This window comes from Triturus cristatus, chromosome 12 (genome assembly GCF_964204655.1).
Source record: "Triturus cristatus chromosome 12, aTriCri1.1, whole genome shotgun sequence".
Taxonomy (NCBI): Eukaryota; Metazoa; Chordata; class Amphibia; order Caudata; family Salamandridae; genus Triturus; species Triturus cristatus.
The window spans coordinates 538085912-538112817 of record NC_140595.1 but is presented as its reverse complement, the minus strand read 5'-3'; the positions used below and the strand labels follow the sequence as shown (position 1 = coordinate 538112817).

The 26906-nt window shown below is 45.3% G+C and overlaps 1 protein-coding gene across 4 annotated transcripts in view; it reads left to right on the top strand.

Moving 5' to 3' along the window:
* Positions 1-26906, top strand: part of LOC146776237 (dynein axonemal assembly factor 1-like) — a 668903-nt gene that overhangs the window by 140415 nt on the left and 501582 nt on the right. For all 4 annotated transcript variants that reach the window (XM_085638027.1, XM_085638025.1, XM_085638028.1 and 1 more), the window contains 2 exons: positions 11071-11220; positions 25098-25221. In XM_085638027.1, the coding sequence (XP_085494153.1) occupies positions 11071-11220; positions 25098-25221 (274 nt within the window). The remainder of the gene's footprint in view (positions 1-11070; positions 11221-25097; positions 25222-26906) is intronic.

Below are 26906 nucleotides of genomic sequence, written 5' to 3'. Positions count from 1 at the left end.
ATCCCCCATCCCGGATCATGTAAGACCTGTAGGGGGTCGGGTGTCCTTCTTTCTACAGGGTTGGAAATCTGTTACAACCGACCTTTGGGTTTTGAACCTCGTAAAGACTGGGTACGCCCTTCCCTTTCGGGAGTTTCCTCCCCCTTACCCTCCTTGCCAAGGTTATTGCTCGGAAGACCATCTGCTTCTCCTGCAGAAAGAAGTTCTGGCCTTGCTTCAGAAGGGTGCGATAGAGGTGGTTCCGGAGCAGGAAAGTTGTCAGGGATGCTACTCCCGGTATTTTCTGATTCCCAAAAAGGACAGCAGATTGCGTCCGATTCTGGACCTCAGAATTTTGAATTTTTACCTGAGACAGGAGAAATTCAAGATGTTGACCCTTGCGCAGGTTCTTCAAGCATTGCAGCAAGGAGACTGGATGGTGTCGCTCGACTTACAGGACGCGTACTTCCATGTCCCAATCCTGAAGTCGCACAGGAAGTATCTCCGTTTTACGGTTGGGTCGCAACACTACCAATTTGCGGTCCTCCCGTTTGGTCTTAAGACCGCACCTCGAGTCTTCACAAAGGTGATGGCAGTGGTGGCTGCTCATCTCAGGAGGTCAGGGATCCCGGTTTTCCCTTACCTGGACGACTGGCTTCTGAAGGCGGAGTCCCCAGAGATAGTGCAGCGTCATCTGCAGGTGACATCTCAGCTGTTATTCGACTTGGGTTTTTCAATCAATGTGCCCAAATCTCACCTGGTTCCCTCTCAACGCAACCTGTTCATAGGGGCAGTACTGGACACTACTGTGTGTCGAGCATTCCCTCCTCCTCAAAGGATTCTCGACATTCAGGAGATGGTCCCTTAATTTCACAGTGGAGCGGTTGTTTCAGTTCTGAAGGTCCTTCGCCTGCTCGGTCTGTTTGCCTCCTGCATTCTGTTGGTCAACCACGCACGCTGGCACATGAGGGCGCTCCAGTGGTGTCTCCGCAAGCAGTGGTATCAGCACAACGGGGATCTCGGGGAGTCGATCAAGCTCTCCGGAGAAGCTGCAGCGGATCTGTCTTGGTGGAGCGTGGAGGGCAATCTGTCTCGAGGAAAGCCCTTCCATCTACCTCCATCGGTGGCCACAGTGATAACGGATGCATCCACTTTAGGGTGGGGTGCGCATCTGGGGGATCTGGAGATCAAAGGACTTTGGTCTCCAGAGGAGAGGTTGCTTCACATCAACCTTCTAGAATTGCGGGTGATTCGTTTGGCGCTCAAGGCCTTCCTCCCTTCCCTTCGCGGTCAGTCGATTCAAGTCCTGACAGACAACACGACCGCGATGTGGTATGTCAACAAGCAGGGAGGAGTGGGGTCTCTTTGTCTATGCAGAGAGGCCTTACGACTATGGTCCTGGGTTCAGGACCATCGGATTTGTCTGATGGCAAATCATCTGGCCGGGGTGTTGAACGTACGTGCGGACAGTCTCAGTCGGCAGCTCTCCGCCGACCACGAGTGGAGGCTCCATCCGGAGGTGGTTCATCACGTCTTTCGGACGTGGGGGACACCTCGGGTGGACCTGTTCGCCACTCACGAGAATGCTCACTGCCCGTCATTCTGCAGTCTCCAGTATCCGATGCAGGGAGCATTGGGGGATGCGTTTCAGTTGAGTTGGGGCTCAAGACTCCTTTACGCGTTTCCTCCCATACCCTTGATTCCTCGGGTTCTGAGGAAGATTCGCCAAGACCGGGCCCAAGTCATATTGATCGCCCCGGATTGGCCAAGAAGGGTGTGGTACACAGATCTTCTCCTCCTCTCCTCGTGCCCTCCGCTCCGTCTCCCTCTGATGGCAGACCTCCTCTCGCAGTCGGAGGGGCAGGTTCTACACCCCCACCTCCAGAGCTTACACCTTCATGCCTGGAGATTGAACGGGGCAACCTGAGTTCCTTCTCTCTCCTGCCAGATGTGGTGGATGTTATTTTATCGGCCAGGCGACACTCCACCAAGTCCATTTACTCCTACCGGTGGTCCAAGTTTGTAAAATGGTGTGGAGAGGGATCCATTGACCCTTTAAAAGCCCATCTTTCTGATGTGCTCCAGTTTGCTCTTTCCCTGGCTCAGCAGGGCTGTGCTGTGTCCACGGTCAAGGGCTACCTTTCGGCCTTATCGGCTTTTCTATGCCTTCCAGATCAACCTTCACTCTTTAAATCTCCGGTTGTTCTGAGGTTTATCAAGGGCCTTACAAACATGTTTCCTCCCACTCCATTTGTAATGCCTCAGTGGGACCTTAATCTTGTTTTAACCTTTCTGATGGGGTCCCCATTTGAGCCTCTACATAGCTGTCCTTTTAGGCTGTTGTCCTTTAAGGTGTTTTTTCTTGTAGCCATAACCTCGGCAAGGAGGGTGAGTGAGCTTCAAGCTCTTAGTTCTAAACCCCTGTTTTTAACCTTGTATGCTGAAAGGATGGTTCTCAGGACCAGGGCTGCTTTCCTGCCAAAAGTTGTCACTCCGTTTCATTTGGGGCAGTCCATTACTCTCCCTGTTTTCTATCCTCCTCCTCATCCTTCCAAAGACAAGGAAAGGCTTCATCGTCTGGACCCAAAGAGAGCTGTAAGCTTTTACTTGGACAGAACGAAGGACTTTCGTCTGGACGATCAGCTCTTCGTGGGTTATGTTGGACATTCCAAAGGGAGAGCGGTGCACAAGCGCACGTTGTCGAGATGTATTATCCTTGCCATCAAGATCTGCTACGCCCTGGCTGGTAAGACCCCTCCTGAGGGCATTAGAGCTCATTCAACTAGAGCTAAGTCATCTACATCTGCTTTGGCCCGGGGTGTTCCTGTGGCAGACATTTGTAAAGCTGCGACTTGGGCCTCCCTCCATACCTTCGCAAAGCATTATTGCTTGGACTCAGTGATGAGGAGGGAGGGCCACTTTGCGCGATCTGTCTTGCATGTCTTTCTGGTTTAGGAAGGTGGACACCCTCCTTCGGGAGTGGGGACTGCTGTGGGAATCTATTATCAAGGTGAGGAATCCACTGGCAGATGTATCCATCAGAAGAACAAGTTACTTACCTTCGGCAACGCTTTTTCTGGTGGATACAGTATCTGCCTGTGGATTCCTCACTGACCCACCCGCCTTCCCGTTGTCCACCTTTGTATACCATGAAAGAGGTCTTGTTTGAAATGTTTGTATACTTGCTTGTACATTTGTAGGAAATGCTTGTTTGATTAGCATTCTTTTGTTTTGTATGCTATGTATATGTATTGGTATTCTATATACTGTGTATACTTGGAGTTGTCGTTGGTTCACCTGTTCGCCTCGGAGGCACGGAAACAATGGGTGGAACTGACGTCATCACGCCGACGTGGGCTTCTTATGGCTCCGGTGACGTCGTACGGAGTCGCGTGCGGAGCCGATGCATTGTGACGTCGCCCACGTCGACGTGGAGTGCTGGGAAAGAAAAGTTCTGTGGAATGCTGGCGCAGGGGATATTCACAAGGTGAGGAATCCACAGGCAGATACTGTATCCACCAGAAAAAGCGTTACCGAAGGTAAGTAACTTGTTCTTTGACATCAACTTTCATTTCTACCCCAAGGACTTCCCTCAAGCTGTGATGGATTCCTCTCCAGTATTTATTAATGTGCATAAACTCCCACAATATGTGTATAAATGTACTGTCTTGGGCGCATTGCCTCCTACATCCCATGTCTTAATTTCTGCCCATCCTAGCCAGTGTGGGTCCTGTGACGTCTATTCAATGGAGGATCTTTATTTGGACCAGTCGCAATCGGGCAGAGATCGCCACTTCCTTAGGGGAGGCCAAAGCTTCCTGCCACTTGTTTTTGTCCAGTTCTGAGATGTCTCTCTCCCAGTTCCCACAGACCATTCCTAGGGGGTCTGGGGCATTATTTATCAGTTTTTTATGTCAAGGATACCGCTTTTGTTTGCATTTATCTGTCTAGGAGTCTATTCACCAGGGGTGACGCCTCCGAAAGTTACTCTCCCCTTGGTATTTTTGACGTCAGTGCGTGCCTCACTTGCAAGTACCGAAAATTCCCTGTGCCTGCCATCTCATGTTCCTGTTGTAAAGTGCCAAATGATATAATCCCTCCCCCCTTCCTCAAGTCACCTACTTTTTAAATCCCAATCATATCCCATTTATCGAAAGTGTTTGTTTTCCTCAGGGTGCCCAGCTGCTCCGAGTCCCACAAGAGAGTGGCCTGCGTTATGTTCTGCTCCCAGCCCATACTTCTAGTGGCTGCATGCCACACTAGTACTGAATGCCTAGTCGGTCCTGTCAGAGGAAATTTTGTTGGTTTGGAGTAAAGAGCCCTGTTAAAGTTACCGCCTGGTAGAAGCCATTTGTCCTTTTGTAGCCCGGGTCATCCCAGTGTCGATATGTGCAGTGGTTAATGGCAGACAAGTGGGTCGCCCAATAGTATTTTTTGATGTCTGGGAGGCCAATTCCCCCATCATACCATCCCCTCACCAGTTTTGAAAATGATATACGGGGATGGCCATCGCAGGGCAGTTCCCTCTGGACACTCTCCACTTCTTTAAAGTATTTCACCGGAATCGGGTTTGGAAAGTTCTGAAGGGCAAAGAGAAAGCGTGGTAGTGACATAATTTTAAATAATGAAGATCTTCCCAATAACGATATTGGAAGAGTTTCCAGTTACGTACGTCTCGTTTCAGTCACCGCTTCGGGGAAAATAGGTTATGCTCGTAGCAAGCTCTGGGGTCCGTTGTTATATACATCCCAAGGTATTGAAATCCTTCTTTCGCTTCCTGTACTGGGCAATGTTTGGGTAGGGGAGGCATGCCACCACTGATGACATATATCAAAGATTTACTCCAGTTAATCGTATAGCCAGAATATTTGCCATTAGAGTTGAGAGCTCTATGCAGTGATGCTCTGGGGGCTGCCAAATACAACTGTATATCATCCGCATAATTGCATTTGTAGGCCCCGGATAATGGCGTCTCTGCGGATCCAAGCCGCCAGGGGTTCCGAAGTCAGTGCAAAGAGTAAAGGGGACAGTGGGCATCCCTGTCTAGTCCCTCGATCAAGGGTGAAGACCACAGATTTTTTATTATTAGCGATCACTTGTGCCAGGGGCTCTGAGGATAGTAGGTGTACCCATTCAATAAAATTGGACCCAAATGCCATCTTGCCCAATACCGCAAAGAGGTATTGCCATTCAATAGTGTTGAAGGCCATTGTGTCATCCAGGGATACCCCAACTGCATCCTCTCTTATGTATCCCTGATGTCCTAACACCCCATTAAGTCTCCTCAATTTGAGTGCTGTGTTTCTGGGAGGCATCAAGCCCTATTGGTCCGGGTGCACTCGTTTGTTGATTACCTGGACCTGACGAGCGGCTAATAGCTTGGCTAGTATTTTGGGTTCGGCGTTCAGTAACGCGATTGGCCTGTACGAAGAACACTCTTTCCTGGGTTTACCCACTTTATGTATGGCTACCAATGTGGCCACCCACTGGTCCTGAGGGAGCACACCAAAGTCTCAGCTTTCCTCGAACATGCCTCTTAAGTATGGTGCTATTTTGTCTGGTTTCAACTTATACAGCTCGATTGGTAGACCGTTAGAGCCCATGGCCTTCCCAGATTGCAGGCTTTTTATGGCTTGGGCAACCTCGTCGTTAGTGAAAGCACTGTCTAGCTGCTCTATATCTTCAGTCCTTAAGGTTGAGAGTGTTATATATGATAGCAGAGCTTTAGACTCTTCTTCTTGGAAGGAGGTGTGTGTTTGGTAAATAGTGTGTTAATAATTGGCAAATTTGTTAGCTATCTCCTGCGGGTCACCAATGTTGCCCCTGACTTCGTCGTCAATTCGGTGACTAGACGGTTTGCGAGTTCCTTTTTGTCTAGCCAGGCCAACAGCTTCCCTGTCTTGTCCCCCAATTCATACAGTCTACCTGCCTTGTCCCTGCTCAGTGTTTTGGCCATGTCAGTGGCAATAGCTTTATATTCTTCTTCCTTAAGTTGTAGTGTGTGGAGTCTATCCTGTTTCATTGTCCCGTTGCTTCCTCCTCTAAGAGGAGAATCTCTTCTTCAAGCCTGACTAACTCTTTGGTCTTTTCCTTGCACACCCTGGGAAATTGCCAGCATCCTTGCAACTGTTTTAAGGGTTTCCCAGAGTATTTGTGATGACTTTACTGACTCTTTGTTTTCTAGGAAGTAATGTTCAATGGCTGTAGACAGTTTTTCTTTAACAACCTGATTCCGAAGGTACCAAGGGTTAATCGGTGCTATTCTACCCACCCGCTTTTCGCTCAGAGCCACCTTGGCCCATAATGGTGCGTGGTCTTAAAAACCTTGGGCAAGATGTCGGATTTCCTGTATATTTCCTATTTGGGCCACTTGGGTGAGAAGATAATCTATCCGAGATAGGCTGTTGTGCGCCCGAGTGAAAAGTTTGTTCAACACACCCGGGGTGATATACCCTCCAAGTGTCGGCCCGCCCAATTGCATCTAGTAAATCAGGAAGCCATCTTTGTGTGGAGCTAATGTTACGGGGGGATACCGGTCAAGTGTCCCAGACACAACAGAGTTAAAGTCTCCACCCACCACCAGGCTTCCCTCAGGGAATGACAGCATAATGTTACCTAGATCTCTGAATGTCTGTCCCTGCAGCCCCGGTTGGATATATACCTCAACTACTGTGAGTAGCATTCCCTCCCACTGCCCAGATACGGCCGCATACCTGCCCATCACGTCTGTCCTGGTGCGATTTATCGACAGTGGAAAGGAGCTCTTGATCATGATGCCCGCCCCCCTGGAACCCGTGGTGAAACCTGAGTGAACAATCAGACGGTATCCCCATCTGTTCAAAGCCTTACATGTGCTGCAGATGAGGTGCGTTTTTTGGAGCAGCACCACATCCGGGGCATGTCTCTTGTTATGCTGTAGGACGATACTTTGCTTTAATTTGTCCCCAGACCGTTAACGTTCCACGATAGGAGCTAAAACATTTATCCGACTGCGTTCCCATTGTTGTGGTCATGTCCATTTGATCCCCTCTCATTTCCTGCATCACTCGTTGCCGCACTATACAATAACATGTAAAACAACCCGACCCCAACCTAACTACCCCCCTCCCTGCTCCCCTGCACTCTGGGCTTCGAACTGCCCATGACCCCAACCATGCAGAATGCCTGTCGCCCTAGCTGTAGACTAAAAGTAGAATAAACTGAGGGGGGGGGAATTCCACCACCCGGACCCCTACTCGTTATAGAACACTTTACAGAGGGATCAGCATGATAGTTTTAGCAATTAATAAGACACTTAGCGTGGTCAGCAAAGCGTTGTCGCTGTTCGGGCTCTGGGCGGTCTCAATGTTCTTTTATTCTTGTGTAGCAGGTGGCGGTTTAATCACTCTGATTGCAGCGATCGTCCCATTTGGCCCGGCTCTCGATCCTTGCGGGCATTATGTTCTTTTGCTGATCGCCAATCCTTCAACCAGTCCGCTGCTGTTTCTCGATTGTCAAAGAACCAGGCCCTCTCTTCAGCCTCGACTCGCAGCTTTGCGGATAAAAGCATTGCATACTTTAGGCCTCTTTCCCTGAGCCGCTTCTTGATATTGAGAAAGGACCTTCATTGCCTCTGGACATCTAACGTGAAGTCTGGAAAAAAGGAGATCTCAGAATTTTCATATTTGAGGGGAGGGGTAACTTGGGCAGCATATAATATGTTGTCTCTGTCCCTAAAGTTCAGGAGTTTGGCCAGCATTGGACGGGGGGGCACTCCGGGTTTTGGTCCTCCTCTGGGGACTCTGTGCGCCCTTTCGACAATGAAGAATTTGGACAGTCCTTTGGTTTGCAGGTGATTGAGTATTAGATCTTCTACAAAGAGGTCCGCCGCGGGGCCCTCCGCTCTTTCAGGTAGTCCAATTATTCGTACGTTAATTCTCCAAGTACGATCTTTATAATCATCCAATTTATCCTCTGCCAACTTTTGGAAGGCTTGCAAGTCTTTAATATCCTGTTGCATTTGTTTTGAGTCCCCCATAAGGTCTGTGGTGACTGTTTCCATTTGCCTGACTTCCTACCCCATTTTCTGTAGATCTGCCCTTATCAGCGTGACTTCCGTCGTAATAGAATCGATTCTGTGCTCAAGGGAAGGGCGCACACCTAAAGATGGCTTAAATAATGTCCTTCAGAGTTGGGTCTTTGTCTTTGCGTTCTGGTCCTGCAGCTGTTTGCCTTTGACAGTATGTTCAAGGTCAGTTGGTCTCGGCTTTGTAAATCTATCTATTTTCGTCTGCTGTGAGCCTTTGAGACCCTTGGTGCTCGACATCTCGACTCTCTCTCCGAGCACTGTGCCCAGTCTTTGCCTCTTGTTTCTGTACTCCTCCCTATCTTCAGTATTATGTTGCGTTGTTTTACTTCATGCTGCGTGCCAGTTATAATGTAGACACAGGCCCTGCTTTTCCCCCTTTATGCCAGTGCACTGTCCACGTGGGTCCGAGGCACTTAGTTATTTTTGCTGTGATCTCTCTAAACTGCGCTGCCAGTGAAGTCCTAAAATAACTATCTCATCAAGTGATCTTAACCCACCCCGGGGAACCCTCCCCAGAAAAAAAGAGTGATTGTTTTAATGCCCTTTAGAGCTCTCTACTCCTTCCGGCGTAAGGCCTTTAATTTTTTATGCTTCTGCAGAGCCTTTATTTGCTCACAAAAATTACCAGCCTCCTTTGGGTCCCTAAAACTATGCATCTTGTTGTTCCACATGACTTTTAATAGGGACTTGTTTATCTAGTGTCATCTTAGAAATGTCTGGTAGGACACAAAATGACCATTCCCCTTTGGTGCAGCTGTCCACCTTCAGAGCCTCTGAGAGAATTCTTTCTTTAGGAGTATGGGATTTAAAATTGATCAGAATGTTCCTCTGATTTTTCTTATTTGGATTCTTGATAAAAGGGTCTGCATGAATCCGCTGGATATCCGCCTCCAACTCCAGAGCATCTACAAAAGGGATGCATTCTTTTACTATGCTAATGATAAACCCTTTAATATTATCACCCTCGAGGCCCTCTGGAATATTAAGTATTCTAATGTTGTTTCGCCTGGTGTTATTATCCAAAGATTCTATCTTGTCCAGTAGACCCTTATCCCCTCTCTTAAGAGTTTGAATTTCAACCTGATTAAGCTCCACCTCCCTATTAAGGGTCTCCAATATGGCTTCCATTGAGCAATTTCTCTCTGTGATGGATGACATTCTAGCCTCCAAAGTCTTGCAGGTCTCTTGAATCTTAATTTGGTTTCCCTTTGATATAGCAAACTTGCTTCTGATCTCAGTGGATAAAGCATCTAGCATTCCTTCCAGACCCTGCTGCATCTGGTTGGGTTCCGTCAATCTGGGGGTACCCGCTGCAGTTGTAGAAGTCGAGTCTTGGCCCCCCTCCTCCATGGGATTAGTCTCAATATCCCCTAATACTTGGAATCTATTAGCAGTAGCATCGCCCATGCATAATCCTTCTGTGCTTTGTAATTGGGACTGCATGTTAGCTAAACTCTTTACTTTGTCTTCCATAGGACCAGTCAAATTGCTCGTAGGGGGACTGGGAGAAGAATATTATCGGGTCCTTTAATCTGCGATTTGGCTTGCACCTTAAAGAAAGATCTCAGAGAAGGGATTATATTCACCCGCTCCGCTTTTCTTTTCTGCAGGGCTGGAGGAAAAAGGTGCTGTGCTGTAACTATGAGTGGTGACCAATGCAAAAAACAACAGTTGATGGACAGAATGCAGAACAATGTCATACATTCACCCCAGTACAGAGATCTGGGTCTAAATCCATCAATGTTTTGCTCACCATGCCATTCCAGTTTGAACCCAGCCATATGCAAATCAGTCTTGACCCTGTGCCTCATGGCAACAGTCCAGCCCGAACTGCCAAGCCCGGTCCTCCCTGGACTGGAAACAAGCATCCTAAGACCGGTTTCGGGGTTTCAGAAAAGAATGATGAATTTAACCCAGATCTCTTGAGTGGGGGTGAATGTTTTGATCCGTCCATCAATTGTGAGTTTTTTGTGTAACTATGAGTGGGGCTTGGGTAGGTTCTAAACTAATGTTTACTGCTTTCAGGATCTTAGTTTTCTTACCTCTTTTCGTGCACTCAATTTTTTCGTAGAGAGGGCCTTGGGAGGGTAGTGGGAGTTCTGCTGTGCAGATACTATTATTTCTTAAAGCGTATCTATTTGGCTGTCTCATACAACTTTCAGCTGCCTGTACACCCAGTAATGCAGCACAACCCCCCAGACTTACTTGAGCAGATGACTCAGGCCTCTCCTTTGCAAGTTTCTCCTTCTCTCCCTTCTCTCCTTTCTTGATGGCCTCCAGAAATGTAAGAGGCTCCAGACTCCTTGCCCCCACGTCTAGCCTGTTTTGGGCTCATGCGCAAAAAAAAATAAGCAAATTTACCCCGCAGCCCGGGGGGAGCCATATTCCACTAGTGCTTATTGAGGGCTTCTGTGCCCCAGGTAGAAGCAGGGGCACCTGGCAGAAGCCGATCCTTCCAGGTGTGCCCCGGACAGAAACCTGTGAGGATGTGTGCCTCTCCCTGCACACTTCAGCAGCTGTCTGAAACAGCCGCCCCCGCCCAAAGGAAAAAACACTGGACGGCGTGCCCCGGCCGTCATCAGCCAGAAACCAGGTGCACCGTAATGGAGCCAAAACGGAGGTGGTGAGAAGATCAACACTTCTGTCCATAGAAGACGAGCCAGCAGACAGAGTGAGAACGGGACACCGGCTGAGATCAGGTAGGCGGGCCCGGCATTGAGGACACACAGGGCCAGAGCCAGAGGGAGATTGCGGAGCTCACGGCTGAGAAGCTATCTAGCCACCATGTTCCCCCGGATTCTGTTGTGCCTGAAAAAAATAAAAAAAATACTACTGACATGCCCTTGGATGTGTGTTGCTTTTGTTGTGGAGAAAGTGAAAAATAATTCTTGCTCCTAGAAGAAATGAACATTAAGAGACTACATTGATAGTTGTGCTGTGTAAAATAAATGTATATCAATGTATAAATGCTGCCTTATAGAGGTACATAACTTTCATAGATGTCTATCTTTTTTGTTTTACAGAACCAAAAAGTCACCTAGAACAACTACAGCCCAAATTGAAAGAAGCATCCAAGGAAGAAGTGCTTCGGAGTAGTGAAGCAGAAACTGTGATGAAGATGGGGGGAAATGGAGGCTCTCCAGAAATGAATGAGCAAACTACTGATGAAATAGGTATAGGAGCTTCAGAGATCAGATGTTTTAAATTGTTCTTTAAAATAGACTAGCACAAAACATTATGTTCACATATATACAAATGATTTAAGTTATTGTACTCCTCACATTTCCACAAAAATTGACTGACCACAGTAGCAGAAGGCTGGTTAATTCACAATCACATTTAGATATCTGTTATATGGAATACAGAAGTGTCCTGGCCTATAAATATATTTTACATTTCCACAAATGTCCTATTATTACTCCCTTCTTTTTTCCCATCACTACAAGATGATATGTAGGGCTTTAGAAATATACAATCACACTACAAAATGGAAAGATAATTGAGATGATCACCATTCCTCTTGCCAGATCCCATGGGCATCCCCAGCTGAGACAGGAGGCCAAGATATCCAACTGCATGTATCCCTTAATTACAGATGTGCACCGGTTAGCACTCTGCCGAACCTGTGGATGTAAGTGTGTTTAGCAAAAGAAAATTTAAAACAAGATTATCTCAAAGGTCCCACAAAGCTGCAGCCTTTTGGGGCTAACATCTAATTCGAGCCCTTTCCTTTCTAGCACACAAGGCTGTGACTGGAAGCCCTCCTGCTGTTTATATGGATACCCCCTTAAGATTTCCATTCAAGTTCTATTGTATTTCTTAGCAAAATTAGAATGTTATTTAACAGTCCTCTCTCGGTCGAGGTGATTTCCTTGGGGTTGATTCGAGCATGATATTGAATGATGCTATTCTGCTTGTGTATGACATGGTGCCAGAATCTCTGTGCTATGAGATCGGGCCAAAGAATATGAACTATAAACCCCGGCCTCAGAAGGTGCTTTAGTAATCAAGAAATTAAGGGGTTGCTTTGAAAGCTTTTGAGTTGTTACATATACACTCTTTACCAATTTTATTGAAGTTCCCTAATATGTAACAAGAATGAAACTGTTCCTGTCATGCCCCAAAATCAAAGGACGTCCATACCCCATTCTTCAATGCTAAAAACTGCTCATAAACTAAACCATAACTGGGGTATGTGATATTGGGCAATAGTATTTTATATAAAATGGTTTTAAATGTAGGAAAAGGTCATGACATGACCAACAGACACTGATGAAATCCCTCTCTGAACAACACCTTTCCTTTCACTGAAACAATCCCCCAGATGAAAACATCCTGTTCAGCCTCGATGAGAAGCAATCTAGTTGACCTGGAGGAACCACTCTTTCCAGGTAAAGGAGGCAGAAGTGGCATGGGGAAATGGGATGGAAATGATCTTTCTTTGGGGGAAAAAGAGGGTGAGTATTGGGAGGAGTTGGGGGCAGACAAATATGCAATTCTAATAAACTCTTAGCTCTGCTTTTTTTCAAAAACTGAAGAACAAAGTTCTGTGATCTTGTTTTGGGAATTATTAATCTATTAGGAAAGAGGGACTGGGTAATATTGCAGCAAAAGCTGGATGAAGAATATGTGGGAACTGTCCATGGATTTGTTATGGGATTTCACAATCACATCTGAGTTCAACCTTTAAATGCTCTTGCTGGCTCTCAAGACAGATAGAGACATGATGGTAATAGAATACTTCTTGCTGGAAGAATTCCCATCTGTCCGATGAAGAACCTTTGACAGAAGTGTCTTGCTCTGCTTTGAGTCGCTGTACGAGCAAATCTCTTCTGAGGGTTGAGGTAGCTAGCCTCCTGCTGACTCAGTAATCACAAAGGGACCAAGTGATAGCTTTATCAGTAAGACTGGGGGGTATGAGCTTCAGATTTTCCGACAATCACGCTGACATATCATGTTAAATATTACATGAGAAGCAGCGCATAAGGGGGGACTTAAAGGCCAATTCTAAGGGAAAGGAATGTGGATTGTGAGGGAGTACTTTGAACACAGTATTTTGTAAAGTACCCATGTTTTAAGACCTTCAAAACAGAAGAGTGCGTGTGTGAATATTTAAAAATCCCAGGTGAAATCTGGCAGACACCTTACCATACCCAACTGAAATCTCCTGTACCCAACTATTTACTAAATAAAACATTTATTAGGGAGGTGTAACACCCCAAACACCACCTCCCCATAAGCTACACCTGTGAAATGGACCAATGTCTACCTAGAAGGAATGGCTCTCCTAGTTTAGCAGAGTTGGCTAGATACTAAAGACCTGTGCCCACCTGAATGAAATCAAGCATACCAAAAGCAGCTAGATGTTTTCTTCGGCACTCCCACATGCAAATTATCTCCTGTGTTTGAAGAGTAGAAAAGCACTACATTTGAGGGAACCCAGTTAGCAGTTGTAAAAGGACATTTTACTGTGGAGCCAAAGTTGTGAGGAGGTTCTGCCAAAGCAAAACATTGGCTGCTAAACGTCAGTGAACCCATGGTTCTAAAGGATAGCGTTTTCCCAAAATAAGTTTTTTAAACTGAGGGCAATGCTTTATTTCAGTGCTTAAAATGCAGTGATGCCTCCTGGTGGCTATTTTTGAGAACCCCAGCCAAAAAATTGTTGTTTTTAAATTGTAACATCGATACAGTTAGTTTTAACTTGTTTTCTTTGTTTCTGCCCTGGTAGCAGGGTCCAGAGGATTGTAATTCTTTGTTTAGTACCCCAAAGTTATAGTAGCTATTTGTTTAGGTTAACGGTAAACAAAGTATTTTGAGAGCTAAGGTGAGAGATTGTGACCACTGAAGGGCTTGGGAGTCAGCTTTTGAGGAAATTAAATCTTGGGCAAACCATCTTCTGGTCACCTTCTCTACGGTAAAATTTATGTCAGTCTCTCCTGAATTTCTTTCAAAGGGGCCATCCAGTGTAGAGGAAAATAGTGCTTTTTACCCAGACCCTGCATCTCTAACAATCACCAAGAATACTGATTCTGGAATGTTGCTTTTTTTGAAGATATTTGCTTGGAATTTGAGATTTTTTATGACATAATACAGAACGGTCCTTTTAAAATGTCTTGAGCTTAAGGTTGTTATCCTGGTGGCAATGACACTGGTCAAATGTCATGGGCATATAGAAATACTGATGTCCAAGCATCCTTTTCTAAGAATTGTCCTTTGCAAGCATGTGCTCCATTTGTGTTCAGGATTCAAGCTTAAATGGATCTCTTTTTCCAACATGGCATTCCATATTGTTCTTCCTACCTTTCTTCATTTTCCCTCTTTGAGAAAGGATACATAACCACTGATTGTCGGACATCAATCAGGTGTGGATATTAATCTTGATCTTTCTGATAACTACAATCACTACAACAAATTTTGTCCCTTTTAGGGTTGCTTGAAATGTGCCTGAAACTCTCCACTACATTACTGAGTTGATGAATTCAAATGTTATTTTTACTGGCCAATGATATGGCTCACTTGGTGCCCTGAGATTTGGTAAGGGGTGTCTCATCGCATGGGACTGCCAAATCCCCCATTCAGGCCAAGACATGTTACTTCTGGATATGTTTTGAAAAGGTCACCTTGACTCCTCCCTCTGCCTTTGTATCCTACTACATTCTCAAAGTGGGATGATGTGTGTCTTGCACTCCAAACCAACAACCTTTATGCTGTGCTGCGATCTTAAGATTACTTTGATCTCCTTCGTGACTTGCTATATAAAGATATGTGTTTTCTGATGGATACATCTGCCAGTGGATTCCTCACCTTGTGAATATCCCCTGCGCCAGCAACATTTGGAAACTTTTGTAGCTCTCCACGCCGACGAGGACGACGTCACAGAGGCACGGCTCCCCTCGCGGCTCCGCTGACGTCACTGGGTCCATAAGAAGACCTCGTCGGCGTGATGACGTCAGTTCCCTGTTTTCCGCACCGTCAACGCTAACGGTTTTCTGGGACTCTCCGTAGCTTTGGCTGGTTAATTTTTTTTCTGCTGGTGTCTCTCTTTCTTCTTGCTTCCTGTTAGAAAATGTCGACTAAGAAGTCCGGATTCAAGCCGTGTAGGTAGTGCGGTAAGCACATGTCCATCACGGATCCGCACGAGGACTGTGTCTGTTGCCTGTCGTCAGATCACGACGTCGAGGGATGCTCTTGCTTCTGCAAGATGAGTACAAAAGCTTTAAAGGAAAGAGAGGCCAAGTTGTTTATTGCCAGAATGAAAAAGGAGAAGAGAGGTCGAAGACGATCCAGAGCGAGGTCGAAGTTGATGTCGGGGCATGCTTCGAAGTCCAAGAAGCACAAAAAGAAGAAGAGGCATGGTTCTCGACATCGTTCGGATAGAGAAGCAGCTCAGAGATCAACCTCACCTTTTCAATGTCGTAAGGACTTTGTGTCTCCTTCTCCTGTCTCTGTTCCTGCCTCTCCTGTTGGCCTGACCTCGCCTGTGGCTTCACCGGAGCATTCTCCGGCTCCATCTCTGACGCCGGCTCATTCTCTGGCTCCATTTGAGGAAGATCCGGCTCCTGATGAGTCTTCGACTCCGCTGGCTCCACCGTCGGCGCAGATCGGCCCGAGTCCGGTTATGCCTCAGTCTGAGCCATATCCTTCCTTTCCAAGCCCGGGTCAAGATCCAACGCATTATTTAAATTCGATGTATGGAGTCTTCACTAGGGCGATGTACCCCTCTGGAGCGCCTTCTGGTCCCATGGGTCCAATGGCTTTCAACTTGGGGGTTCCTCGAGCCTACGCTCAGGCTCCTTTTATGCCTTTTTTCCCGGCGCCGCCATCTTGGCATTTCCCGGCGCCGAGGACCTCAATGCCGCTTCCATCTTCACCGGCTCCGGCTCGACCTCGTTCGACTCCGGATGCTCCTCTGGATCCGGGTTCGACGCCGGCTCCAGCGCCGTCGGAGTCGGTTACGGCGCCGCCGATGCCTGTTGTGAGGATTAGATCCAGGAGAAAAGCTCAAAGAGTCCTGGAAGAACAAAGGTACCAGGTTGATGAGATGGAAGAGGGTGAGCTCATGGTGTCTGATGATGATTTGTTTGAGGAGTTGAAAGAAGCTAGTGGCCTGGATTTGTCACCAGAGTGGGAGATTACTCCTCCAGCTGATACTCCTTCTAAAGATGTGGCTCTCTACCACACGGTTATTAAAAAAGCAGCGGAGCTTTTGGATCTGCAGCTACCATCTGCTGAGTTCAAGCCAAACATCCTCACAGAGGTTTTACATTCTCCCTCCTCTGTGCCAGAACCCTTACTTCCATTTAATGACGCCATCATTGAACCGGTCATGGAGGTATGGCGTAAGCCCTTTTCAGCTCCTGCGGTCTCTAAAACTGTGGCTAGAAGATACAGGGCGGCTCCAGGGAACCCAGACTTTCTTACTTCCCATCCTTCTCCGGAGAGTCTGGTGGTTCAGGCTGCTTGTTCTAAGAGAACTTCAGGTGCCTTTCCTCAGGTCCCTAGAGACAGGGATGCTAAAACACTTGACCAATCAGCCAAGAAAGTCTTCTCCTAATCGACAAATGCCACCTGTCTGTTTGGGCCGATATATCCATGCTCTCATGGATTCAGCAAAACAACTGGCCCCTAAGTTATCAGAGGAGGACAGGCAGAACTTTAATGAGGTGCTGTCAGACACTCAGGCAGCTGCACGTCAGGTTATCCTGAGTGGCCTGGATACTGCGGACTCTGTCGCTAGAATTATGGGCTCTTCTGTGGCCACAAGGAGGAGTGCATGGCTGAAATCATCTGAGTTCTCCCCTGATGTACAGGCAACTCTTCTGGATTTGCCTTTTGATGGCTCTGGGCTTTTTGGTAAAAAAGCTGATGCTGCATTGGAGAGATTTAAAGAAAGCAAAGCCACAACCAAATCTCTGGGTCTGCAGACACAACCTAGGGGTTCTTTTAGGAGGTACAGAGGCTTTGGTAGATCATCCTACAGACATCCCCAGCAGCAGCAGCAACAACAGCAACAGAACACCCTGTATAAGAGCTACAGGGGCAGAATCAGAGGTCGTGCTCGAGGTCGGCAGCTCCCCTCCTCCTCTTCCTCCGTCCCTCCCACCACTGCAAAGCAGCCCTAGATCCACCATTCTGGATCATGATGATCCTGTGGGGGGCTGTCTTACCCATTTTCTACAAGATTGGGAATCGGTTGCTACAGACCTTTGAGTTCTAGATCTTGTAGAAAATGGGTACGCCCTCCCCTTTCAGGAATTTCCTCCAAATTACCCTCCTTGCCAAGGTGCTTGCTCGGAGGACCATCTTCTTCTCCTGCAGGAGGAGGTCCTAACGTTACTAAAGAAAGGTGCGATAGAGGTGGTTCCAGAGCAGGAAAAGGGTCAGGGATGCTACTCCCGGTATTTCCTGATTCCGAAGAAGGATGACAGGCTGCGTCCAATCCTGGACCTCAGGATCTTGAATCTTTTTCTGAAGCAAAAGAAGTTCAAGATGGTTACCCTTGTGCAGGTTCTTCAAGCGCTGCAACAGGAGGACTGGATGGTGTTCATCGACTTGCAGGATGCATATTTCCACATCCCCATCCTGAAGTCGCACAGGAAGTATCTCTGTTTTACGATAGGGTCGCAACATTATCAGTTTGCGGTCCTTCCGTTTGGTCTTACTACTGCACCTCGAGCCTTCACCAAGGTGATGGCAGTGGTGGCAGCCCATCTCAGAAGGTCGGGGATTCCGATTTTCCCCTATCTGGACGACTGGCTGATCAAAGCGGAGTCGCCAGAGAAGGTGCTTCATCATCTGCAAGTTACAACCCAGCTGTTGTACAAATTGGGTTTCTCGATAAACGTGTCCAAGTCTCACCTGGTGCCCTCTCAGCGCAACCTGTTCATAGGGGCGGTACTGGACACTACTGTGTGTCGAGCATTCCCACCTTCACAAAGGATTCTCGACATACGGGAAATGATTCACTTGTTTTACAATGGAGCAGTCGTTCCAGTCCTGAAGGTCCATCGTCTGCTCGGTCTGTTTGCTTCCTGCATTCTGTTGGTCAACCATGCACGCTGGCACATGAGGGCCCTCCAGTGGTGCCTCCGCAGGCCGTGGTATCAGCACAAAGGAGATCTCAGGGAGTCTGTGAGGATCTCCAGAGAAGCTGCAATGGATCTGTCTTGGTCGAGTGTGGACGCAATCTGTCTCAAGGAAATCCTTTCCATCTTCCTCCATCGGTGGCCACGGTGATACCGGATGCATCCACTTTAGGGTGGGGTGCTCATCTGGGGGATCTGGAGATCAAGGGTCTTTGGTCTCCAGAGGAAAGGTTGTTTCACATCAACCTTTTGGAGTTGCGGGCGATACGCTTGGCACTCAAGGCCTTCCTCCCTTCGTGGTCAGTCGGTTCAAGTCTTGACGGACAACACTACCGCGATGTGGTATGTCAACAAGCAGGGAGGAGTGGGATCGCATTGTCTCTGCAGAGAGGCTCTGCGTCTCTGGTCCTGGGCTCAGGATCAACAGATTTGTCTGATGGTAAATCATCTAGCCGGAGTTCTGAGCGTGTGTGCAGACAGTCTCAGTCGGCAGTTCTACGCTGACCACGAGTGGAGGCTCCATCCAGAGGTGGTTCGTCACTTCTTTCGGACGTGGGGTACTCCTCGGGTGGACCTGTTTGCCACTCACCAGAACGCTCACTGCCCGTCATTCTGCAGTCTCCAGTTTCCGACGCAGGGAGCGTTGGGGGACGCGTTTCAGTTGAGTTGGAGCTCACAACTCCTTTACGCGTTTCCTCCCATACCCTTGATTCCTCGGGTTTTGAGGAAGATTCGCCAAGACCGGGCCCAAGTCATATTGATCGCCCCGGATTGGCCAAGAAGGGTGTGGTACACAGATCTTCTCCACCTCTCCTCGTGCCCTCCGCTCCGTCTCCCTTTCAGGGCAGACCTCCTCTCGCAGTCGGAGGGGCAGGTTCTATACCCCCACCTCCAGAGCCTACACCTTCATGCCTGGAGATTGAACGGGGCAACCTGAATTCTTTTTCTCTCCCGCCTGACATGGTAGACGTGATTTTGTCTGCCAGACGTCATTCCACCAAATCTGTCTATTCTTATAGGTGGTCTAAGTTTGTCCTTTGGTGTGGAGAGAAGTCTATTGATCCTTTGAGGGCTCGTTTATCCAACATTCTTCAGTTTGCACTTTCTCTTGCTCAGCAAGGCTTTGCTGTAGCTACTGTGAGGGGATATCTATCGGCTTTGTCGGCTTTCCTTAGCTTGCCAGATCAGCCGTCATTGTTTAAATCACCTATTGTTTTACGATTCCTTAAGGGCCTTACCAATAAGTTTCCGCCTACTCCTTTTATTGTGCCTCAATGGGACTTAAATCTTGTCTTAACTTACCTGATGGGTTCTCCTTTCGAGCCCTTGCACAAGTATCCATTGAGGCTGTTACCTTTTAAAACGGTCTTTCTCGTTGCCATTACCTCGGCAAGGAGGGTAAGTGAGATTCAAGCTCTGAGTTCAAAACCCCCTTTTTTGACCATTCATGCTGATAGAATGGTACTCAGGACCAGGGCTGCTTTTCTGTCTAAGGTGGTAACTCCTTTCCATCTGGGGCAATCCATTACCCTTCCTAGCTTCTATCCTCCCCCTCACGGACTTTCGAGTGGACGACCAGCTCTTCGTGGGCTTTGTTGGCTGCAGGAAAGGCAGAGCGGGGCACAAGCGCACCCTTTCCAGATGGATTATCTTGTGCATCAAGATATGTTACTCTTTGGCCGGTAAGGAGCCTCCAGAGGGTGTAAGGGCGCATTCTACTAGGGAAAAGTCTTCTACATCTGCCTTATCTAGAGGTGTTCCTGTGGAGGACCTTTGTAGAGGGGCAACTTGGGCCTCCCTCCACACTTTCGCGAAGCATTACTGCTTGGACTCTGAGGTGAGGAGGGACGGACACTTTGCTCGTTCCGTCCTTCAGGATTTTCTGGTATAGAAGGGTGGACACCCTCCTCCGGGAGTGGGACTGCTGTGGGAATCTTTTCACAAAGGTGAGGAATCCACTGGCAGATGTATCCATCAGAAGAACAAGTTACTTACCTTCGGTAACGCTTTTTCTGGTGGATACAGTATCTGCCTGTGGATTCCTCACTGACCCACCCGCCTCCCCGTTGTCCACCCTTGTATACCTACAACACTGTTAATGTGTTAAAATGTATCTGTTGCTATCAAAGGAAGTGTGTTATTTATTTTGCCTTCCTGCGTTGTCTTCACATTGTGTGTGTTAGTTTGTATATTATGTACTGTGTATATTGTATATATATTGTTGTCAGTCCGTCCGTGTGCCTTGAAGGCACGGAAAAAAGGGCGGAACTGACGTTATCATGCCGACGAGGTCATCTTATGGATCCAGTGACGTCAGCGGAGCCGCGAGCGGAGCCGTGCCTCTGTGAGGTCGTCGTCGTGGAGAGCTACAAAAGTTTCTGAATGTTGCTGGCGCAGGGGATATTCACAAGGTGAGGAATCCACAGGCAGATACTGTATCCACCAGAAAAAGCATTACCAAAGGTAAGTAACTTGTTCTTCATGCAACTTGTGATGGACATGTATTTGTTTGGATCAGTAAGATCGAGACAACTATGTGTGCATTAGGTATATGCTTAACTAAGAAAGGCACAGATTTACTTGCTTATGTCTCAATATAAGGTAGTTGGGGTAGGACCACAGGTGGGATCACGTGATTGTTTTTCTTTTATTGCCACTTCCAGGGCAGTGAAGGGTCTTACAAACACTTTTTGAAATATTCTGTGATCCGAAAAGTTGGGTAACGCAAAAGGGTGTCTATCTCATGTGGAGGATAGACCTATGTTTACTACTGGATGTGAATATGATAGTATAGTTTGAGTAGTCAAGATTACCATCAACCAATTTGGGCATTTTATTATTTGTTTAAATCTTATTTAAGGAGTTTTGTATTTTGCTGAAACATATCACGTCGTAGCAACTTCAGAGTACTGGGTGAAGAATTCTGTTTAAGACTGTGGTGAGAGTTAGTCCCGATCTGTCACTGTTGAGCTCATGACACTTTAAAGAAATAGTTTTTTAGGTGTGCAAGGTTTTAGAACCGATGGAAACGTACTTAACTATAAGGTACAATTTTATCACAGGTCTGTAACAACACATTGAAATCTTGTTTCCGTTTCATATTTTACAAAAAGTGCACAATATTGTAATTTGAAATACCTTTGAATAGCAGCATATACATTCAGGTTCCTCGTGTGCTGGTCCTTGAACACACTGCTCTGACAATCCATGTCCCAGTTAATTATAGCTTTCTGCCACCATTTAGTCTTCAAACTGTCCCTGGCTGAAACCCTAGAACTAAAAAGTCAGACCAGCTACAAATTGGTCCCTGTCATTTCCATAGTCCTCTTCAGGGATTTTACGGAATGGATTCCATCTGATTACTGTTAGCAAAATGTTTTGTTTTGGAGCAATAGCACCAACATTGAAATACAGTTAAGAGCTCGGTTTTCCTTCTCTATGTACCCTTCCTCTGACGATGGATTTTATTAAATCGTGGTATTTCTACAGAGTCTCAACCACACATTTTTTTGGTGGAGGCTCCACCTCATTCAAACCTGTCTACTAGGCAAGCTTTTTAAACAAGGTCATTTCAAGTCACATTTCCCTTAATTCTAGTTAATAAAACATGCAAAATAATTTAATACAAAGGAGATTTAGGATACTATTCCAGTTTGATACTCACAAAGGGAACTAGAATGGAATACTCTCGTATTAAATGGAGGTGAGATAGAGGCCCTAAATTAGGCGACGGCTGCTCATTTACTGCTACTGTTTAGTTAGTGTCTTACAAATATAATCTTAAGATGTAAAAGTAAGATACTACATTTTGAATACCATAACGTGTCAGTGTCAGGTTACGCAATGCTGTTTCGTGCATATGTTATGTTCCATTCTTCTCAAGGCTTATATCAGAGCAACTGCGTCTTGTTTCAGTACTGAAAGGGTAATTGCTTTACTTTTAACACCTTTACTATGTCCTACCTACACTTCTGTCCCCTGTCCATAATATTCAAATGACCTTTACCTTTTTCACTTTACTATGTCTTACCTTCACTATGGTCCCTAATGCTATCCATACATTTTTAAAATAATGGTAACAATTTTCTTAATCTTATTTTTAATATAATTTGATCACATTAACTTTCATCTGTAATAACACATATTCTAGCCTGTAATAGTTGTAACTAATTATTCTAAATAATTAAAAAATGTAATTTTTGTTATCTTACTCCAAAAATCATGCTACTCCTAACTCTGAATTAATAATTTCTTGTTATAATAAGGGAACACTAAATGTTATTAATACTCTATTTTTTCTTTGTTTAATTACAATAAAACATTCAGAACATTATGGCAATTCTAATGCTAACCATTCAAATAATTCAGTTTAAAGTATTCAATTCAAATTTGATACATTTGTATTGTATTAAGGCAATGTTTAGCCTAACCTATATTTAATTGTATTGCATTTACAAATTGTATAAACCTTATCTTAATTTTAATTCTAATCTGTGATCTAGTAGATCGTGATGACAAAGAGACATGCCACCAAATACGTTTCAGAAGCTTTTTATCCATGTCTGTTGTCCTCCTTCCTCACTGTCCATGGAAATAAAGCAAAAGATACTCTGAGCTTAAAGAGAGGTATTTCCCTAAATCACTGCTTCTTTCACCATATGTGGGTCATCCTTATTCCTCTAACTGCCCTTACTATTGACCCTCTAAAGCCTCTTGCCTGGATAAGAAAATTGGCGATTCTGTGTAATGGAAAACCCTGATAATCTCTTTTTCCTGCCTTTCTCAAGGGGTTTGCTAAGGATTTTCTTCTACCCTTTTTTGGCTCTTCAGACCAGCTAAATCTGGCTTTCTCCCATTCCATCCCTTCCCTGGCTATCTGCTTGTGTCGCTAAAGGTCACAAAGAGGGGCAGAGATTATCCAGCTTACAAAGCACTGGACCATCAGACACTGGGAGGGAAGAGGTTGGTTCTGCCTGTGCTGTTATATGTCTCTATATCCCTTGATACCTTACAAACTTCTCGATTCATGAATCAGTTCTGCATATCTCCAACTGTACCTATAAGCTGTACAAGGAGAGCTTTATAGACACAAAAGGTCGGTGAGATGGGACCTCTGCATATGCAGTGTGAGACAGTTGTGAATGATATGTGAATACAGAGATGGTAGTTTCAAGTGGTGCTGCCCCAAGCAGTGGTGAACATGAACAGTGCTAATACAGGCACTTGAGATGGCACGAGCAGCAGTGAAGGGTGATGTTGGAAAGTACAGTGTACCGTCTCTGTGTAAACCTAATGTTATATTTTATTATTTTCATGTATTTTCAATGTAATTGTCTTCACTTAGTTTACCTTTAGTCTTAACCATAAATGTTACTGATTTATTTCAAATTAATTATATTTAAACTTATAAGAAATATTAATCTGTTACACCTAATTGCAATTCAATTGTTTTTAATTAGTTATACTATCTCTACCAATATATTAAACAAAAGTACATAAAGTGAATTATTTACTCATGATATAATAACAATCATATAGCGTTTTTAACTCAAATATTAAACTATACTTATTTTAAAAGTAGTTTTCCTGATGCTTTAGGCATAGTGTTGCTATAATTCAGTAATTGGACAGAGTAAAGGTACTTCCAAAGTAGTGCATGGAACTAAATGTCAGATAAAGTAAAGAAGGACAGAATATTACATAAAGACTGGACATCATTCTGAAAATAAATGTAAAGAGAAAACATTTCTCATTGAGTTCCCTCTTACACTTCAAGCATTTATTCGTACAGATATCAATTAGCTTCTAAATTGAAAGCGTTTCATTGACTATTTCTTCTTTTTTACCAATTATGAAAAAAGACACCTTCTGCGGCATACCACAATTGATCACAGCCATAATTTTAAAATTCCTATAGAGGAAAAAGCATTCCAGATTATTGGAGAAGGTTAAATGAAAAATCCAATCCAATTTCTTCAGGCTAGAGACTTGAATTGTCCCTTTTTACCCTTACAAAGAAGATACGGAAGTGTTCTAAAAAGGTTAATTTCCACAGCGACTGATTGTCATCTTGATCAAGGTGAAACAACCCTATAATGTTGGGCAGGTATGATCGTAAAGTGGCCGCTCCAGGCTTTATGCAAATACATTATTTGTATTCTTTATATCAGAGGTTTATTTTTAAATGAAAGCACAGCAATCTCATCATTCAGCATAAATCAATGCTCTCATAAAAACAGAAATTACACTGTGAGTGAAAGAGTTGGACATGTAATATTTCACTGATCTGCAGTGTTTGTAGAATTAAACACACAGCTGATTTTACTTTTACAAGTTATTTTGTAGGTTTGCCATTGGCAATTGAGAAAGGTGAGTTAGCCATGAATTTGTTCTCTCATATAGGTAAGTCAGAAGTTCCAGTGAATTCTGGCAAGCCCTGCCAACCTTTCCTTCTTCCAATTTTGAATAAAGAAAAGGCAAATTGGGGTTAGATAATAGTATTTGCCTTATAGTGTACGATGTGGAAAATATCGCTGAGGGGGACTAATTACGAGTTTAGGTGTTATTTATTGCACTTGATAAATAACAATACCATGGGGTACGTTATTTATCGGGTGTGATAAATAACACCTGTTATGAGTTTGTGGACAATAACATGCGGATGTTGGTGCTTAACACACCAAAGTCTGCATGGTGTAGCAAATACTTTATGATTTTTCTTATTAAATTTCGGCAGGCTCGACCTGCCAAAATTCAAAGACAGTTGAGGTATTTAACAAATCCGATAATTCCGACCCATGCACAAACAGGGGTTTACACATAGGTTGGAATATAATGAGCAACTTGTAATCACAGCCTTAGAGTAGAAGATTGACGTTGGAATATGATTCTTTTCTGTTTCTCACTATTTGTATATGTCTACTTTAATCATACTTTTACTGTGTGTAACTTCTGTATTAAAACAGGTTTAATATTGAAAGATGCAACGGGGAACCCCTCGTTACAAACAAATGATTGTAAAGGAAGCGGTGATCATATGACAGTCAGAAGCACACCAAGCAAGAATGAAGACAAGTATGCTGGACCAAGGTAACTGTGATCCCCACATTATTCTGGCATTGATAAAAGTAATCTCAGATTATGAAAAAGTACAGATGATTTTCAGAAAATAAGACTTTCAACCATTTTCCATATGTGATCTGAACGAGTTTCCTTGTGTAAAAAAAAAAGGACGACCACTCTATATACAAGCTATCCCTTGAGTGCTCACTGAACCCAAGTCACATGGCATCACGGATGAACATTTGTTCTCTTCCAGGGGATCCTCATCAATAGTCATAAGCACTGAATATTCCCGCCCATGTGCGGGGACCCCGGAAATAATAAAATTATATATGTAAAAAACATACATATATACAGCTCTGTATATGTATAAACATATATCATTTTTTCCAAGCAAATGCAGCTCCCATAAAAGGCTAGGCAATGTAAATATACACATCCAATAACACACATATATATATATATATATATATATATAAAGGTATAACAATACACCTAAATCTCTTTTTTTTTTTTTTTTTTTTTTTTTTTAATGAGGTAAACACTCATGAGAAAGCAAAAAATAAAGAGAACAAACTGTGGAAAAACACAGATGTACAACACATTGCCAGCCTGCAGGCTGCATTGCAATATAATACCATAGAGACTAAAAAGCCCTGTACAGGTAAAAACTGGCACCGTGCCTTTAAGGCAGCCCTGACTTCCATATCACATCATGCCTCAGGGGTGACAGTTAGGTCAGTTGTTCTTTCCGGCTCCTTCAGTCAGGACCCTGGAATTCAGCTCTCTTCTTTTTTGACTCTTTAGTCAAGAATTATTACTACTTTAAGATTTTTTGGACTTCTTCTTAGAACTTCTTTGAGGAAGTCTGTATCCTGTGATTTTCTGACTGACTTTTTTGCTATTTTGTCAGAAAAATGCCTTCTTTATTTGTTCCATGTCCATCTTGTGGAAAAAAGAAGGCGGCTTCAGACACACATGAGGTGTGTATTATCTGTCTGCCGGACTCTCACTCTCCAGCAACATGCCATCATTGTGAAGACCTTTCCAAAAGGACTTTAAAGGAGAGGGAGAGGATTAGGCTGTATGGCCTAGCAGAACGGTCGACGTCGAAGCAGTTGGTCCCTGTTTGCTCCCCATCGACGTCGGGCTCGGCGTCGAAGACTCCAGCGGCGGGATCGTCGCTGAGAGGTGAGGAGTCAAGGGGAAGTCATGCTGCAAAGAGAAAATCGTTGTCGACTTTAGATTCAGCGTCGAAGCGGATGCGTTCGACGTCGACGGCGTCTAAAAGCTCGGCGTCGAGGACTCGGCGCCATAGTTCAACGTCGAGAAAGCATCTGTCGACGTCAAGAAAAGATCGATCGACGTCTGCACAGAGATATCGTTCGTCGTCGAAAGAAAGACATCGTTCGACGTCGAGGTCGGCGAGACATCATTCGACGTCGCAAGAAGTACGTAGACGATCTCCACAGTCGACGTCGAGACCAAGATCGCCGTCAAGATCAAGATCGCCGTCGAGGAAACATCGTTCGACGGCGAAGAGGCTTTCGACGTCGTCGGAGCATTCGACGTCGAGACAGAAGTCTCCGTCAGGAGTGACGTCGAGGCAAACGCCTCCGTCAGGGCCGACGTCGAGGCAGAGGCCTCCGTCGGAGTCGACGTCGAGGCAGAGGCCTCCGTCGGAGTCGACGTCGAGGCAAAGGCCTCCGTCG